General features: G+C 49.4%; 1 protein-coding gene across 1 annotated transcript; it reads right to left on the reverse strand.

Moving 5' to 3' along the window:
• Positions 1–286: 286 nt before the first annotated feature.
• On the reverse strand, positions 287–14,849 carry Acap1 (ArfGAP with coiled-coil, ankyrin repeat and PH domains 1). The gene is made up of 22 exons (XM_032913421.1): positions 14,322–14,849; positions 13,651–13,708; positions 10,441–10,560; positions 10,169–10,222; positions 10,014–10,072; positions 9,581–9,764; positions 9,394–9,438; positions 9,187–9,282; positions 9,007–9,081; positions 8,807–8,916; positions 6,700–6,751; positions 6,511–6,611; positions 5,175–5,298; positions 4,866–5,077; positions 4,061–4,130; positions 3,862–3,956; positions 3,598–3,767; positions 2,792–2,964; positions 1,350–1,459; positions 1,147–1,257; positions 743–792; positions 287–449 (listed from the first exon to the last, which is right to left on the reverse strand). The coding sequence occupies exons 1-22, from the start codon at positions 14,372–14,374 to the stop codon at positions 349–351; spliced, it is 2,223 nt and encodes a 740-aa protein (XP_032769312.1). The 5' UTR covers positions 14,375–14,849; the 3' UTR covers positions 287–348.
• Positions 14,850–14,891: the final 42 nt, after the last annotated feature.

The following is a 14,891-nucleotide window of genomic DNA, read 5'->3' on the forward strand; positions in this document are numbered from 1 at the left end:
AAATGCAAGTCTCAGGGTTGGATCCGGGTCGGGAACTCCCGAGGGGGCGGATGCTGAGCCATCGCATTCCCGGGATGCCTTCGGGCCATCCCGGCAAGCCCACGCGGTGGCTCCGCTGGTCGCCTGGGCTCGAAAACTCCTTCCTCCAATCTACTGGGTGCTAGTCAGCCTCCTCCTTTACTAGAGAAACCCTAACCTCATAAGTACCTCACGGCTGCCGGGTGGCCAGTGTACCAAACACCCTGCCGGGCCCCCAGGTGGCGCACAGTAAATGAGATGAGACAGAAAAAGCAAAGCCGAGAGACTTTAATGGAAAATGTGCCACAGCAGGGTGGGTAGGGACCGGGATCAAAGCGTATGGAGGTCGTGACTTCGACGGCTCAGTTTCTCTGGGTCGTCCGACGCCATGAGGGAGAAGTCTCGGAATATGTCGAGATACGTCTCGTCTCCTGAGGAAGAGAGAGGAAGGGCTGGGAGGCTGGGAGGCTGGGAGGCTGGGAGGCTGGGAGGCTGGGCTACACAGGTGGTTCTGGCAGGGTAAGCACTTTACGTGTGGGTGCATCCTAAGCACAGTACCGGCGCCTTTTTCTTTGTTCCAAAGGTCAGGCACGTTCTCTGTGCCCAAAACATGTTTGTTGAATAAACAATGATATTAATGCAGTTGGGTACTAAGGAGACAGGTATGCAAGGACCAGCATTCCGGTATAGACATGGGGTCGGGGAAAATACGAGGTTACTTTACCTGTCTGGCCCTGGGCCGCTTCAGCCTCCCTCATCTTTGCCAATCGTAGCCTGAAGGGTAGGGATTAAGGAGTAAAAATAAGACCTCGTACTCTTCTTCTCCAACTCCCCATCCTCTCAACAACTCCCAATTCTTGAGTTGCATCACTCTTTAAAAATGCTTGTCCATAACTAGTGCTTTAAATAAAGCTCAAACACAAACTTTTATGCAATGTCGGTGACCTAATAATGGCTCTCGAGGTGAACTCTCAGTATCTTACCTTACTGGTCGTGCACCTGCTCCACACCCCACCACACACACCCCTCCCTAGACCTCACCCTCCAAGTCTGGTTTTGGCATTAGCCCCACCCCAAAGATGAATAGACTGTCGTCTAAGCATTAGCCTGCCCCTCCGGCATTCTCACAGAGTTACGATGTCAGCATTGGTGGTTTCCATTGCGATAGTCAGAGGGTCCCTGCCTTCTGTGTCTCGAGCCCCCAGATCCGCACCCCGTTTCAGGAACAAGCAAGCAAGCCTAGAGAGGACAGCTAAATTCAGCTGCAGTCGTCCCCCAACTTCATTCCCAGAAAGCTTCCTCCCCATGGTGGCATTTCCTCGGCTCCCTACCCTGTGTGGCCAAGAATGGTGGCATGGTGGAGTGGGCCCCGGCCAGCACTGTCTGCTTGGTTCACATTTGCCCCATTTTGGAGGAGAAACTCACAGGCTAGAAGAGAATTCTGCATGGAGAGATCAAGAAGAGGATGGCATTTTTAAAGGTGGATTTTTGGATGTTTTAGGGTAGTGTAATCAAGACAACAGGAGTGTGGAGTGTGGTATTCAGGGTATAACTCGGTGTCAGGCTTGGCCCTCGATCTTTATACGCTCATAGATTAAATCAATCCCGAGGCTGGAGAGATGTCTCAGTGGTTAAAAGCATCAGCTACTCTTCCAAAGGAGCCAGATGCCAGATTCAATCCCAAGCACCCACATAGTAACTCATAGCTGTCTGTAACTCCAGTTCCAGGGGACCCCCTCCCACATATACACATGCAGGCAAATCACCAGTTCACATAAAAAATTAATAAGATAGAATTTGTTTAAAACGGGGCTGGGGATTTAGCTCAGTGGTAGAGCGCTTACCTAGGAAGCGCAAGGCCCTGGGTTCGGTCCCCAGCTCCGAAAAAAAAGAACCAAAAAAAAAAAAAAAAAAAAAAAAAGAATTTGTTTAAAAAAAAAAAAAAGCCAGGCAGTGGTAGTGCATGTCTTAATCTTAAGTCCCCCACTCAGGAGGCAGAGGCAGGCAAGTAAGTCTCTGAGTTCAAGGCCAGCTTGGTCTACAGAGTGAGTTCCAGGACAGTCAGGGATACACAGAGAAACTCTTGTCTCTCTCCAAAGTGAATTCTGCACCCTGACGAGGCATATTATTTCTCTTTTCTTTTAAAGATTGTTTTATTTTTATGTGTATAGGTGTTTTGCCTACATGTGTGCCTGTGTACCACATGCAGTGAATGAGGGGCGGGTAGACGGTGTTGAATATCCTGGCCCTGGAGTCACAGTCATGAGCTGTCTTGGAGGTGCTGGGAACTGGTCCTGAGCAAACACAACATGAGCTCCTGACCTCTGAGCCATCTCTCTGGTCTCCTGCAATTCTTATTTTACATTGAGGAGACTTAAGTCACAGAGATATTGACAACTTGTTTAAAATTGCGTGGAAGTGGGGGTGGGGATTTAGCTCAGTGGTTGAGCGCTTGCCTAGGAAGCGCAAGGCCTGGGTTCGGTTCCCAGATCCGAAAAAAAGAACCAAAAAAAAAAAAAAATTGGGGTTGGGGATTTGGCTCAGCGGTAGAGCGCTTGCCTAGCACGCGCAAGGCCCTGGGTTCGGTCCCCAGCTCCGAAAAAAAAAAAAAAAAAATTGCGTGGAAGTGATAGATCTAAAATCTAATTTATCACCTCCAAATCACACTTCCAACACTTAGTCTTATCATGTATCTTTCCCTGTGGGATGGAGACCCCAGGGAGAGACAAGAGGAGCTCTAGGATAGAGTAGGGGAGGTCAGCATGGTCCTCACAGCAGCTGTGGCCCGGATCAGAGGTGTGGCATTCCCCTGGCCCGCATTGACCCAGTTGACATCAGCTCCGTGGGCCAGGGCATCAGCCATGGTAGGAAGAGATGGTGGATATCCAGCGGCTTGGAACAGCAGGGCCCCAGGGTGCAGGCTTCCTATGTCTTCAGATGGGGACTCTGTTAAGGGGATTTAGTTCTGTTAAGGAGAATCAGTGCCAGTTCTGGAAAGGAAATCTTCAGCAAAGTCTCCAGATGCTGCAGTGGGTGGGGAGGCCCTTGTGACTCAGGGCTGTGGTGAGAAATGGGAGCGTGTGGACGTGCGTACGTGTCGGTGTGTGTGTGTGCAGGGCCCTGGGTGTGGAAGAGATAGTATTGCTCATCTCCCCAGCCTGGCTGGATGCCAGAGGTGAGCTGACTCCCTGACAGACTCAGTGCTTACCTTCCTCCGCCCTGGCTAGGATCATAACCCTTCTTTCCAAACCTTTGGAAATGCGCTCTCTCTCTCTCTCTGCCTTTCTCTGTCTCTACTACCCTCTCAGCTCTCCTCCCCATGCCCTGAATAAACTCTATTCTATACTAAAACAAAACAAAACAACAAACAGAACCCTCCTTGGAGATGACAAGTTCAGCCTCTCTCTGGACATGCCCCTTTTTGTAGCTCTTCCCCCTTTTCCTCATGTCAATGTCACACCCTCCTGACAGTAGTTTGTTCCTCCCAACCTCCTCCAAGGGACATCCTGGACCTCATATTCTGCCTTCCTGTACTGCCCGGCCAGTACTGAGCGTACAGCAATGAGCCAGACTCCCTACCTGACTTGGATCTGACAATCCCCGACTGTGGCCTGATGGAAGGCTTTGGGGGCACAGGAGGATGTCCTCTTGGGGGTCCCCTGCCGCCTCTTCTCCCTCGAATTTCAGGAAGCTTGGTCAGGAACTTTTTCTCCACATACTTGGCATGAATCCAGGCTTCCTTTTCCTGTCTGGAAGTTAGAGGAGACAGCCTTTGGTCCCTCAGCCTCTTGGCCATTCCTCTCCACTGTAGGGAAACCCTGCGCACCTCCATCCCAACCTCACCGGGAGCAGCTGGGCCCTGGCTTCTTCACGGCCATGGCCTCCACCCGGGCCTCATAGATCTGGTTGATGACAACATTCCCCAGCTCACACATAAGCTTTAGGAGACCCAGAAGAAAGAGGTAGGGTAACGGGGTGAGTTTGGAGCCCTCAAGACTCCTCAGTCCTCTGTCTTCACAATATCCGGAGTATCCCTAGTTACCTTCACTAGTTCTGGTTCCCAGGAATCAAGGGTCAGAGAGCGGACTTTGGAGAAATGAACGCCAAGGCTCCTGAAGGGCCAGAGGGAAAGTCATGCCCTGTGTGGACAGTAGCCTAGGAAAGCTGTAGCCACTGGAAAGACTTGGAGGCCAGGCCTGTCTGGAGGCACAGAGGAGCCGGGCCAGAAGCAGCGCAGCAGCGACCACACAGCCTCCACCTGGCTCTGGCCTGCTCACCGCTGCTACTGTTAAGACCTCATACTCTCTAGCCTCCTTACTCTGTTCATGGCACTTTGGTCTGGAACATTCTTTTTTTTTTTTTTTTTTTTTTTTTTGGAACATTCTTTTTATGTCACCTCTTTTCCCTCTGTATATTTCAGACTGGTGGTGAGGCCCTAAGGACTTGCTTGGAACCTCATAGCCCCTTCCCTCTTTGGGCTCTCGTTGGCTGTCCCACCCTCAGCAACCGTAACCCATGCTTCTTCTCATCCAGACAATAAATTCATCTAGGAGGCCCCCAAGTCTGTCCACACCCAACTCACATGTGCACTTTGTGCTGCAAACCTGGAGACTAGTGACAGAGAAGGAGAACGTAAGAGAGGCCAGGGTAAGGGTTGGGGATTTAGCTCAGTGGTAGAGCGCTTGCCTAGCAAGCGCAAAGCCCTGGGTTCGCTCCCCAGCTCCGAAAAAAAAAAAAGAAAAAAAAAAAAAAAAAAAAAAAAAAAAAGAGAGGCCAGGGTAGGGTGCAGGAGAGGAGCCATACAGCAGTTGGAGGCAGGGCCTATGCTTGGGGTCTTAGGGAATGACCTGTGGATGCCGGAGCACTGAATGCAGAGAGTGATACCAAGGTTGATGCTGGCCCACTCTGGGGCTGGCTCCTTGCAGTCGCAGCACTGAGCATTTCCATCCACACTTTGTACCTGGGCTGCCACCTGCCCAACTCCCCCAGGTTCCCTTCCTCTGGCTGCTCCACCACAACTCAGAGTAGCGGCAGAGCCTGGGGAATGGTATCCCGAGACCTGAGGGAGACAGAAGAAGAAAGGGTGAGCATAGGGCCTAAGGGTCAGGGATGCTCCACCTCCCAGGGCAGCAGCCTGCGTGCCCATATTAAGATACCTGGCCTGGCCCCCGAGGGCTGTTCTCCAGGTGAGCCTGACTGAAGGCTGAGGCAATGCTACTTTGAACAGCACTGACCCACAGCTGCAGGAGACGCTCAGAGTCAGCCTGGAGGAGACAGGACCTGCAGGAGGTGGTGAGAGTGACAGGACTGGGAGTCTAAGGCCAGACAGCCACAAGGTGGGCGGGCAATCTGACAGTCTGCGGATGCTCAGCTGGATATATAGATTCTGAAGGATGTTTACTTATTTACTTATGTATCTATTTCTAATGAGATTGAACCCAAAGCTTTGCGCATGCTTAGATAAGCATGCTGCCTCTGAGTTACATCCAAGCCATCTTTTATTTTAGTTAGAGATAGGGTCTGACAAACTGTCCAGACTTACTTCAAACTTGCTAGTAGACAAGTTAGGCCTTAAACTTTTCAAAAAGACTGCATTAACCTGGTGGTGGTGGTGGGTGGTGCACGCCTTTGATCTGATCATTTGGGAAGCAAAGGCAGGTGGATCTCTGAGTTTGAGGCCAGCCTGGTCTACAGAGTTCCAGGACAGCCAGGGCTACACAGAAAAACCCCTTCTTGGGGTGGGGAGAGACTACATTATATTCAAGTGTGTGTGTATGTGTGTGTGTGTGTGTGTGTGTGTGTGTGTGTGTTGTATATCTGTGCAAACACATGCACAGTATGCTGTGGAGTTGATTATCTTCTTCCACCATGGGAGTCCTGGGAGTTGAACTCAGGTTATCAAGCTTGGCACAAGTCCTAAGCCATCTCCCTGGGCTCTTTATTCTTCAGACAGGAACAGGCTATGTTCTTCAAACTTGATTCTCCTCCCAAGGGCTGGCATTGCAGGCATGTTCCGTACCTGGTTACCTGCTATATTGAAATCCAGGTGGTCCCTAACTTATGGTAGTTTGACAATATTTTTCAATATTAATGCACAAAGGTATGTTTTACAACCATCGTAGGTTTTCAGTAGAGTATTCAATAACGCTTTATTGTAAAGAGAACCTTGTCATTGTAGACTAACGGTTTCTAGCAGGTAAGCTATGTCTAGGCTAAGCTATGTGTAAAGTGGGTTTTCCAGCTTTTCAACTGACAATGAATTTATTGGAATGTAATCCCTGTCATAAGCACCTTTTTCTCCTGTAGTGATTGGGAGCACCCTCCAAAATATCTCCTACTGCCCTGTCCTCTGGGTCTAGGCTCCCTGCTTCAACCCAGCCACCAAAAGGTTAAGCCCTGGACCTGCACAGGGAGACTCACTTCTGTGGCCCTGGCTTTTGGGTTTGTAAATATTCAGACATGTTAGAATACCACCCCAGGCACTGTACTCACTTGCTGGTGGACACTACTTCAAAACAGAAACGCCTTTCTGAGTCTGGACAGAGCTTCACTGTACAGAGACGAAGGTCGTCCACCACCACGGTTACAGGGTCCTGGCAGAAGGTGATAATGGGCCTCGAGCCAGTCATAGTGAACAAGGGCTGAGTTTATCTAGAGCCCAGGCACCCGGGGCCTACCCACCTTATATTTCTTCTGGTAAACCAGTTGGTTGTTCTGAATGGTAAACCAGCGTCTGGAGGAGACAGAAGTGGTTAAATGCATGTCCAGCATGGGGACAGAAGAGAAATTGTACTCTTTGCCCCCTAAGTAGCTTGCTGAGGAGAGAGGTGTGGGCTGACAGTCCAATGGGACATTCCAGACAACGGTGGGAAACTATGCAGAATGGGACAGTTAAGGGTGTTCTGCACACCTTGGACAAGTGAGATTGGACAAACCTTCCAGCAGATGGCAGTAAGGCTAGCTTTCAACTCCTGATCTTCCTACCTCCTCCTCAAATGCTTGGCTCAAAAGGATATGCCACCACACCCAGTTTTCTTTCTTCCCTTTTAACTAAAATAAGTTTATTGTTGCAAATTATTATTAATATTGTTGCAAGTTATTATTGCCTGGCCAGTGTTGAAGAAGGTAGCAGTGGGAGACTTGTAAAGGTTGTAAAGTGTGTAACAGTGATAGACACTACGTCTGGGTGTCTCCTGAGGGTATGAGAATCCCTTCTACTTCCACAAATATTTGTTTGAGATAGGATCTGGCCATTTAACCCAGACTGGCCTAAAATTAGCTCTGTAGTCCAGGCTGGCCTAAAATTAGCTCTGTAGTCCAGGCTGACCACAAATCTGTAACTCCTCACCTTAGGCTCCTGACTGCTGGCTTTACACCAGGTTTATTGCTACAGTGTTTAGCAAATGAAACTATGTTGGAGAAGGGGCTCCATTTTCTAAGTTGTACCAAGGTCCCTTATGGGCTGGGCAAGACACGTCAGCATTCTGTTCCACGCCCTGTAGGGTTTCCCCATCTTCCTCAGAGTAGTCCTACCAATGTCTACAAAATCCTAGAATGATTCTGTAACCACTTTAGCTCCTCCTCCTCCCTCCCTCCCTCTCTCCAGGCCCACAGTTCACAAAGCTCAGGGAACTCAGGCCCTTCCTTCCTATTAACTTGTCCTTCTGCCTACAGCATCCTTCATTCCGATATCTTGACTCAGAAGTTACTTCTTAGCGTGATGGTGAACACCTGTAGTCCCAGCTCTCAGGAGACAGAGGCGGGAAAGATCAGGAGTTCCAGGTCATCCTTGGCTACATAGTGAGTTTTGAGATCAGCAGCCTGGATACAAGAGATTTGTCCACCCCCCCCCAAAAAAAAAGAGTGGGTGTCAAAAAAAATAAAGTAACAGTTCTCTGTTCCTTATTTGTTTGTAGACAGAATTTCAATCTTTCTGCCTGCTCCTCCCAAGTCCTAGAGGTGTGATCCGCCAAGCCCAGCCCCTGACATTTTACTTGGAATTGGGAACTCTACATTGTGTATGTAGTTCAGGTGTAGACCCTGCATCTAGCATGGTTGAGCCCCAAGTTCAATCCTCACCCCACCAAAAAAAAAACAAAAAAACAAAAAACTGAAACTAAATTTCACCCTCTCTTCCCAGGTGATCATGTCCCTTGCTGTATGATTTCCTTCTATAACATTATTATCCCTTTCTCTTTCACCTCCCCCCTTTTTTTTTTTTCTCTTTTTTTTTTTTGGAGCTGGGGACCGAACCCAGGGCCTTGTGCATCCTAGGCAAGCACTCTACCGCTGAGCTAAATCCCCAACCCCCACCCCACCCTCCCCTTTTTTTTTTAACACAGGGTTTTGCTATGAAACTCTGCCTGACTTGAAACCTCAAATTCAAAATCGTTCTGCCTTAGTCTCATAGTGCTGAGCTTACAGGTGTGTATCATCACACCTATATTATTATTATTATTATTATTATCATTATCATTATCATTATTTTGATAAGGTTCCTGTACGCATCCCCGGCAGTCCTGGAACTAGCTATGTTGTAGACTAGGCTGGCCTTGAACTCACAGAGATCTGCCTGTTTCTGCCTCCCCCAAGCTGGGATCAAAAGAGTGCGCCCTTGTGCCAGGTGTTTTATTATTACCTTCTAACGTGGTGTGCAATTATTTATTTGTTCTGTTTGTCTTTGCTGACTAAGGGTTGTATCTTGATGTGCTCCATACACAATACACAGTCATTACTGATCCAAGAATACTCAACTGGTTGGGTTTAGCTGAGGTAGTTGTCTTCTTACCTGCTCCAGGTCTTAAATGCATTGCTGGCGCGTTTGAAAAGATGGCCTTCCATTACCAAGCCACTAGATCCCTCCTTTAGGCTGGGCTCTGGCTCCTCACCACCCAGCTCCTGGAAGCATGAGAGAATCAAAGACAACTAGAACAGGCAGAGAGCAAAGCCACAGGCCGGTTTTCCTCCTGCCGCCATACCAATCCTCACCTTCTGCTTCAGCAGCACGTGCCTCTGTTCCATGTCTCTCTTCTCACGAGCTGAGTTCAAGACCAGGTTGTGCAACTGGGCATAGGAGAGCCATCTCAGATGTCTGAGTTTGTCCCAACCAGTCCAGAAAAGTCATCTTAGCGTACCTTAACCTCTGCACCGACTTTCTAGAGTCTTTACCTGGGCACCCAATTCCTTCCGATACTGAGCCAGCTGGTTTAGCTCTTCATGGCCCTGCTGGAAATAGGTGGCCTGTGCCTCAACCAAACGCAGTATCTAATGGACAAGGCGGGCAGGGGCGGAACTGAGGAAGGATACCCCTCCGTCTCCCTCTTCCCTCCCGCTGTCAGCCGGTTTCTCCCCATCTTTGCTGCTCCTGAAACTCACGAACTCCATGATGTCGAATTTCCTCTTATCCTCGATCACATTGACCTGAAGGTCCCAAAGACCTCAGGTCAGTCTAGAAATCACAACATCTCCCCTCCCCTCCTTTTGCATCCCAGGGACTCCCCCTTCTCCTGGAAACCTCCAGGTATCCAGGTATCCTGGAGGCTGGGCTGGGGTAGGCACCTACCTGCAGGGCATAATCTAACGCCCGGCTCCGGTACACAGCTCGAGCGGTCCTCAAAGCAGTTCCAGCATCCTCTGCTTCTTGGACACGGCGCCTGGGGACCTCTGCATTGTGGGAAAGAGCAGCCTCCAGGCTCTCTGCCCCTCGCCAGAAATCCCTGCGAGCCTCTCGGAAGCCCCGGAGACCTCTAGAGTTAGGGGAGACAAAACAAAACCGCAGATTTACTCTCCTGCCCTAGGAAAGAGAGATCTCAGGATAAGGCCCCGTCAGTCTGTGTAGAGAGGGAAATCCTGAGAATCCTGGGATGGGAAGACAAAGGTCAAGCCACTTCCCACCCACCCACCCTCATAGCTCCTCCCGTGGGGAGGCCATGTGGGAAGAGAGGTGGAGGACTAGTTTCTGGAGGAATAAGACCCCCCTTTCCCTCCCATCTCACTCCTTGACCAGAGTCTGGATTTGCTGCTGGAGTGTGTGTTGAGTAGCATCAAGAAGCTCCTGTTGGAAGAAGTTGACAAGTGACAGTCAGGGTCGTGATCAAACCTACTTCATCCATTCCCTCACCCTCAGCTCCCACCCTCATGCGCCACTCACAGCATGGCTGTCCAGCTTGTGGTTCAGACTGTCAGTGAATTTCTCCAGACACTCCTGGGCAAGAAAGAACACAGAGAAAGAATCAGGTATGGGACACCAAGGTCTGTCTGCTCAACTCTAGGTCCTGTCAGGACCTATCTTGGATAATCACCCCAGCTTTGCTTTGGCCCCGGGCTCGACAGACCCCACTCAGCCCTCATCTTCCACAGCGTGTCTCTATCCCAGTCCCCTGCCCCTAGCAACCACAGCGCTGTTTCAGAACTCCCACATACCGCCATCATGGGCTCTGGTGGACCCAGGTGAGCCAGGTCACAAATGCCGACGACGAAGGCCCGGCTGGCGGCAAGGTAATGGTGGCCACTCTCCAGAAGGCAGGAACCCAGCTTGAGAAGCTGGGAAAATGAAGCACAGGAGAGAATACCACCAGTGGTCATCACCCCAGTGACGTCCCCTCTGCCCCACTGCGCCCCTTGCCCAAGGCTGTACAATCCTTTACTAACCTCATCTACGGTCCCACCCAGCCCAGCGCAGCCCCCACCCCCGTGGCGAAGTCACCACAGCAGCAATGTCGTTCTCTCTGCTCCCTAGCTTCCTTCTCCTATGCCTGTTTCAAAGTTCCTGCCGTTCCTCCACATTTGCTCCCAAAATCACTGTCACCTCCACTTCCCAAATATCTTTCCCTGTCCAATCCTGCCTGCCTTTCTGTGTCCTGTTTAAATACTGGCTCCCCCTAAAGCCCCATCCTCCTGCACTGTCCTGTTACTAGTGCCCAGTCTCTGCCTGCTTTCGAGTCTGTGGCCTTTGTTGTGTGTTGGGGTGGGAGTGTGTCTCATTCTGTGCTCTCTAAACTTTCCCTTTCAAACATTATCTAGGCCTCAGGATCGGGGCCAAGTAAGATGTTGGGGTGCTCTGTTGTCCATTCTCAGTGTCCCTGTAATGGTCAAACTATAACTGACTGATCTGGGAAGAGAAAGCCTGGTGGCTGAGCTAGAAGTCCAAACATGGCTGTGGCTCCATCACCCTATGGGTGCCATGCTAGATTTTGGCCAGGAGTTTCCATCCATATCTTGAATAGACCAAGTATTGGTGGAGTCTCCCGTGTGGTCCTGGCTGGTGAGAGGCTACAGAGAGGCTTTGTGAAGAGGTGGCAGGGGGCCAAGAGCCCAGGCTCCATGTGTTCCCAGCACATTCTTCTGGAGGCTTATGGAGGTGTCTGAGAAATATAGCTTGGGTTGAAAGTGGCTAGCAGGATCAGCTGTGGTCAGGAAACTGAGATCAAGTCCTAGTAGTCTGAGACTAGGAGATGAAATGGCTATAACTCACAGTGTGGATCAATGGACTGCTCAGTTCTCCTATGTCTACAAACCCCTTTCTCCAATATGAGAAAAGACATTCCATAAAACTGAACCAAGGGGTTGGGGATTTAGCTCAGTGGTAGAGCGCTTGCCTGGCAAGCACAAGGCCCTGGGTTCAGTCCCCAGCTCCAAAAAAAAAAAAAAAAAAAAAAGAAAAGAAAAAAAAAACTGAACCAATAACTAGCTGAATGTGGCAGCACAAGCCTTTAATCCCAGTAATCTGAAGGCAGAGACAAGTGGATCTCCATGAGATTGAGGCCAGCCTTGTCAACTTGGCAAGTTCTAGGCCAGCCAAGGCTATATAGAAGGACCCTGTCTCAAAAAACAAAACAAAACAAAAAACCCAAAAGCAAAAGCAAAACAAACAGAACAAAAGTCTAAGCCAATAATTACGTATATAATATAGAATTGGACTCAGCAATAGACAGGAACTGTCAATGTACAACTTGATAATAGACTTCAAACACTGGTTATTTTCAAGACAGAGTTTCTTTGTGTAGCACTGGGTGTCCTGGATCTCTCTCTGTAAACCAGGCTGGCTTTGAACTTAGAGATCTACCTGCCTCTGCCTCCTGAGTGCTGGAATTAAAGGCATGCACCACTAGTGAGACGGTTTACATGGTAAAGACACATGGCAGGTAAGTCAGGCAACCTAAGTGTAATTCTGGAGCCACTGACCTCCTCACATGCATTACAGCGTGTGCACTCACACACATGTGCACATATGTACATGAGTAGGTACACACACACACACACTCACGCATGAACACATGCATCTAGATTAGATAGATGAGAGACAGTCAGTCAGTCAGATCAGCACTCCTGAGACAAAAGCAGACAGGTCTCTGTGAGTTTGGCCCAGCCTAGTCTACATAGCAAGTTCCAGGCCAGCCAGGGTTTCTCATTAGCCTTTGAAGCCCACTGATTAAGCTAGGCTGGCTGCTCAGAAAGCCCCAGTGCTTCTCATCTCATGCTTCTCGCCTCTACACCAACACTAGGATTCGGAATGCATACCATACTTACACCCTGTCATTTTTACATAGGGGGAATCAAACTTGGGTTTCATGCTTGTAAGAGGTGCACTTTGTTGACTAGCCATCTCCCCTGGTCCCTGTAAACTTTATTGTTAATTGGACTGTGTCAATGCTAATTTTTGGTTGTGATAATGAGGAAAAATTCCATTAAATACCACTGCTTAGGGAAGCCAGCAGGGACAGGGCCTTTGCAATTACTGCAAGTGTATGATTAACTTGAATTTTAAAAGTTCAGTTAGAAACATTTGAGGGGCTGGAGAATTGGCTTGGTGGCTAAGAGCACTGACTGTGCAAAGGACCCAGGTTCAATTCCCAGCACCTACATTGTAGCTCACAACTATAACTCCAATTCCAGAGGATCCAATGCCCTCTTCCAGCCTCTGCAGGCACTGGGTGTGGACATGATGCACAGACGTATACCCAGGTAAAACAGTCATACATATATAATAAAATAGTATTCATGTTTTAAGAAGTATTTGCTCTGGGGATATAGCTGGTGGTAGGGTCAGGCCTACCTAATACGCACAAGGATGAATTCCATCTCCAGGAGGGAAATAGAGGTCTCAGGCTCAAGACCAGGCTCAACTACATGGTAAATTCAAAGCCAGCCTGGACTACATGTAACCCTGCCTCAAAAAATATGTATATGCTATGTTAATAATTAATATACTAATATATATATTGAAGCAGGATCTCTCTTCTGTCCTAAAAGTTACTATGTAGAGAGGACCAGGCTATCTTTGAACTCATAAGAGATTCACTTGTCTCTGCCTCCCAAGTGCTGGGATCTGGGTATATGGCACCACTCTCAGCTTTTTTTCCTTTTAGCCCTGGCTGGCCTGGAACTCAGAGATCTTCCTGTTTCAGCTTCACTGGTGTTTAGGAATAAAGGTATGAGCCAATACATCCAGATATCCAGATTTTAAATGTGATTGTGTGTGTGTGTGTTGTGTGTGTGTATGGCCAGACACAATTAACTTTCAATGATTCTTACTCATTCCCAGTCTCCCACCACCTCCCCGGCCTTTTATTTTAATTTTATCCTAATCTTTTATTTTAATCTGGTTCTGGATCTGTACTGTGGCTTGGTCACCTTTTCCAGGCGGGTCTCCAATTCTGACACTTCAGCTTCCACCAGTTCAATCGAGGCTCTGGGAAAGGACGGACAGGGTCGTGGGCCCAGCGCTTAGGTCCGCTGGGCCCTCTGCTTAGCATCAGGGTTAGGGTTGGGTGGTGGAACAGACAGACCAATGAGTCGAGTCAGTTACTGCTCTTATGCTACTGTGCATATTCTAAGCTTCAATAACCCAGACCAGAGCAGGAAGAGTAAGAGGGTGGATGTGGCCAGGGCAGGAAGTTGCTAACCGCCCCAGGCAGGTGCTGGGGGAGGGGTTCCAGTGAGAAGGAAGAAGGAATGCCAATTATAAAAGGCCAGAAGGTGCAGAAAGGCAGCCTACGGTAAACTTTGGAGAGCATGGGGATTTTGTTTTTAAAGGGTTTTACTCTGTAGCCCAGATTAGTCTGGAGCACTTAGCAACCTTCCTGCCTCTGCCTCCCAAGTGCTGGGGTTACAGGCATGAGACACCACGCCTGATTTGAGAGCCTCGGTTGAATAGCAGAGGCACCATTTCCCACCAGTTCCCTCTGGTCTCTGTGGCCTAGGCTCTAAGGTTGGTTCTGCCTGGAGAATACTGGGTGTGTGTGCGTCGGGGCATGTAGGACCTTCCTTCCCCTCCTCAGTCTGATGGACCTGTACACACTTACCGGAAGCGGGGTGAGTCCTTGAGACATTCTTCAAAATCTAGCTTGACCGTCATCTCAGATGACCTGCTTTGGGGGCCCGGGCCCTGGAGGTCTGGTAGGTGGGGATGTAGGAAGATGCACTCCCCACCCCCCAGGAGGGATTTGATGATGGAGAAGAGTCCTCTGGTAGAAAGGGCCTGGGTCTGTAATTCTTTCCCCAAAGGGAAAGGGGTGACCCAGGAGGAGCTCTAACCTACCACTTCTAGGCAGCTCTGGGAGGGGCAGGGGTGGGGCCTGGGCGGAGGGGGGTGCTGAGATCAGAGAAACCACAGTCCCTCCCCCAGAGACTGCTGTCACCTTCCTTCTGGGACGCTGGTCTTTTCTCTGCTTCCTTTTCCTTTGGTGAATAAATTTTTTGAGGGGGAATGATGGTCTAGAGTCAAATGCTGTCTCTGTCACTTAAGAGTTTGTGTGATTAGTAGGGCATGGTGCCACATGCCTATAATTACAGCAGAGGCAGGCAGATCTCTGTGAGGTCAAGGCCAGTGTGATCTACATAGCAAGTTACAGACCAGCCAGGGATACACAGTG

The sequence above is a fragment of the Rattus rattus genome, chromosome 9, assembly GCF_011064425.1.
Source record: "Rattus rattus isolate New Zealand chromosome 9, Rrattus_CSIRO_v1, whole genome shotgun sequence".
NCBI lineage: Eukaryota > Metazoa > Chordata > Mammalia > Rodentia > Muridae > Rattus > Rattus rattus.

What these genes read in the sequence shown, in the direction of transcription:
- Acap1 (XM_032913421.1), bottom strand. Translation starts at nt 14,374, where the DNA reads ATGACGGTCAAGCTAGATTTTGAAGAATGTCTCAAGGACTCACCCCGC. An exon ending in ATCCAGACTCTGGTCAAGGA is followed by an intron (nt 9,765 to 10,013) that starts GTGAGATGGGAG and finishes CCCTAACTCTAG; the next exon opens with AGGTCTCCGGGGCTTCCGAG. An exon ending in CAGTGCTCCGGCATCCACAG is followed by an intron (nt 4,131 to 4,865) that starts GTCATTCCCTAA and finishes CTGGCCCTTCAG; the next exon opens with GAGCCTTGGCGTTCATTTCT.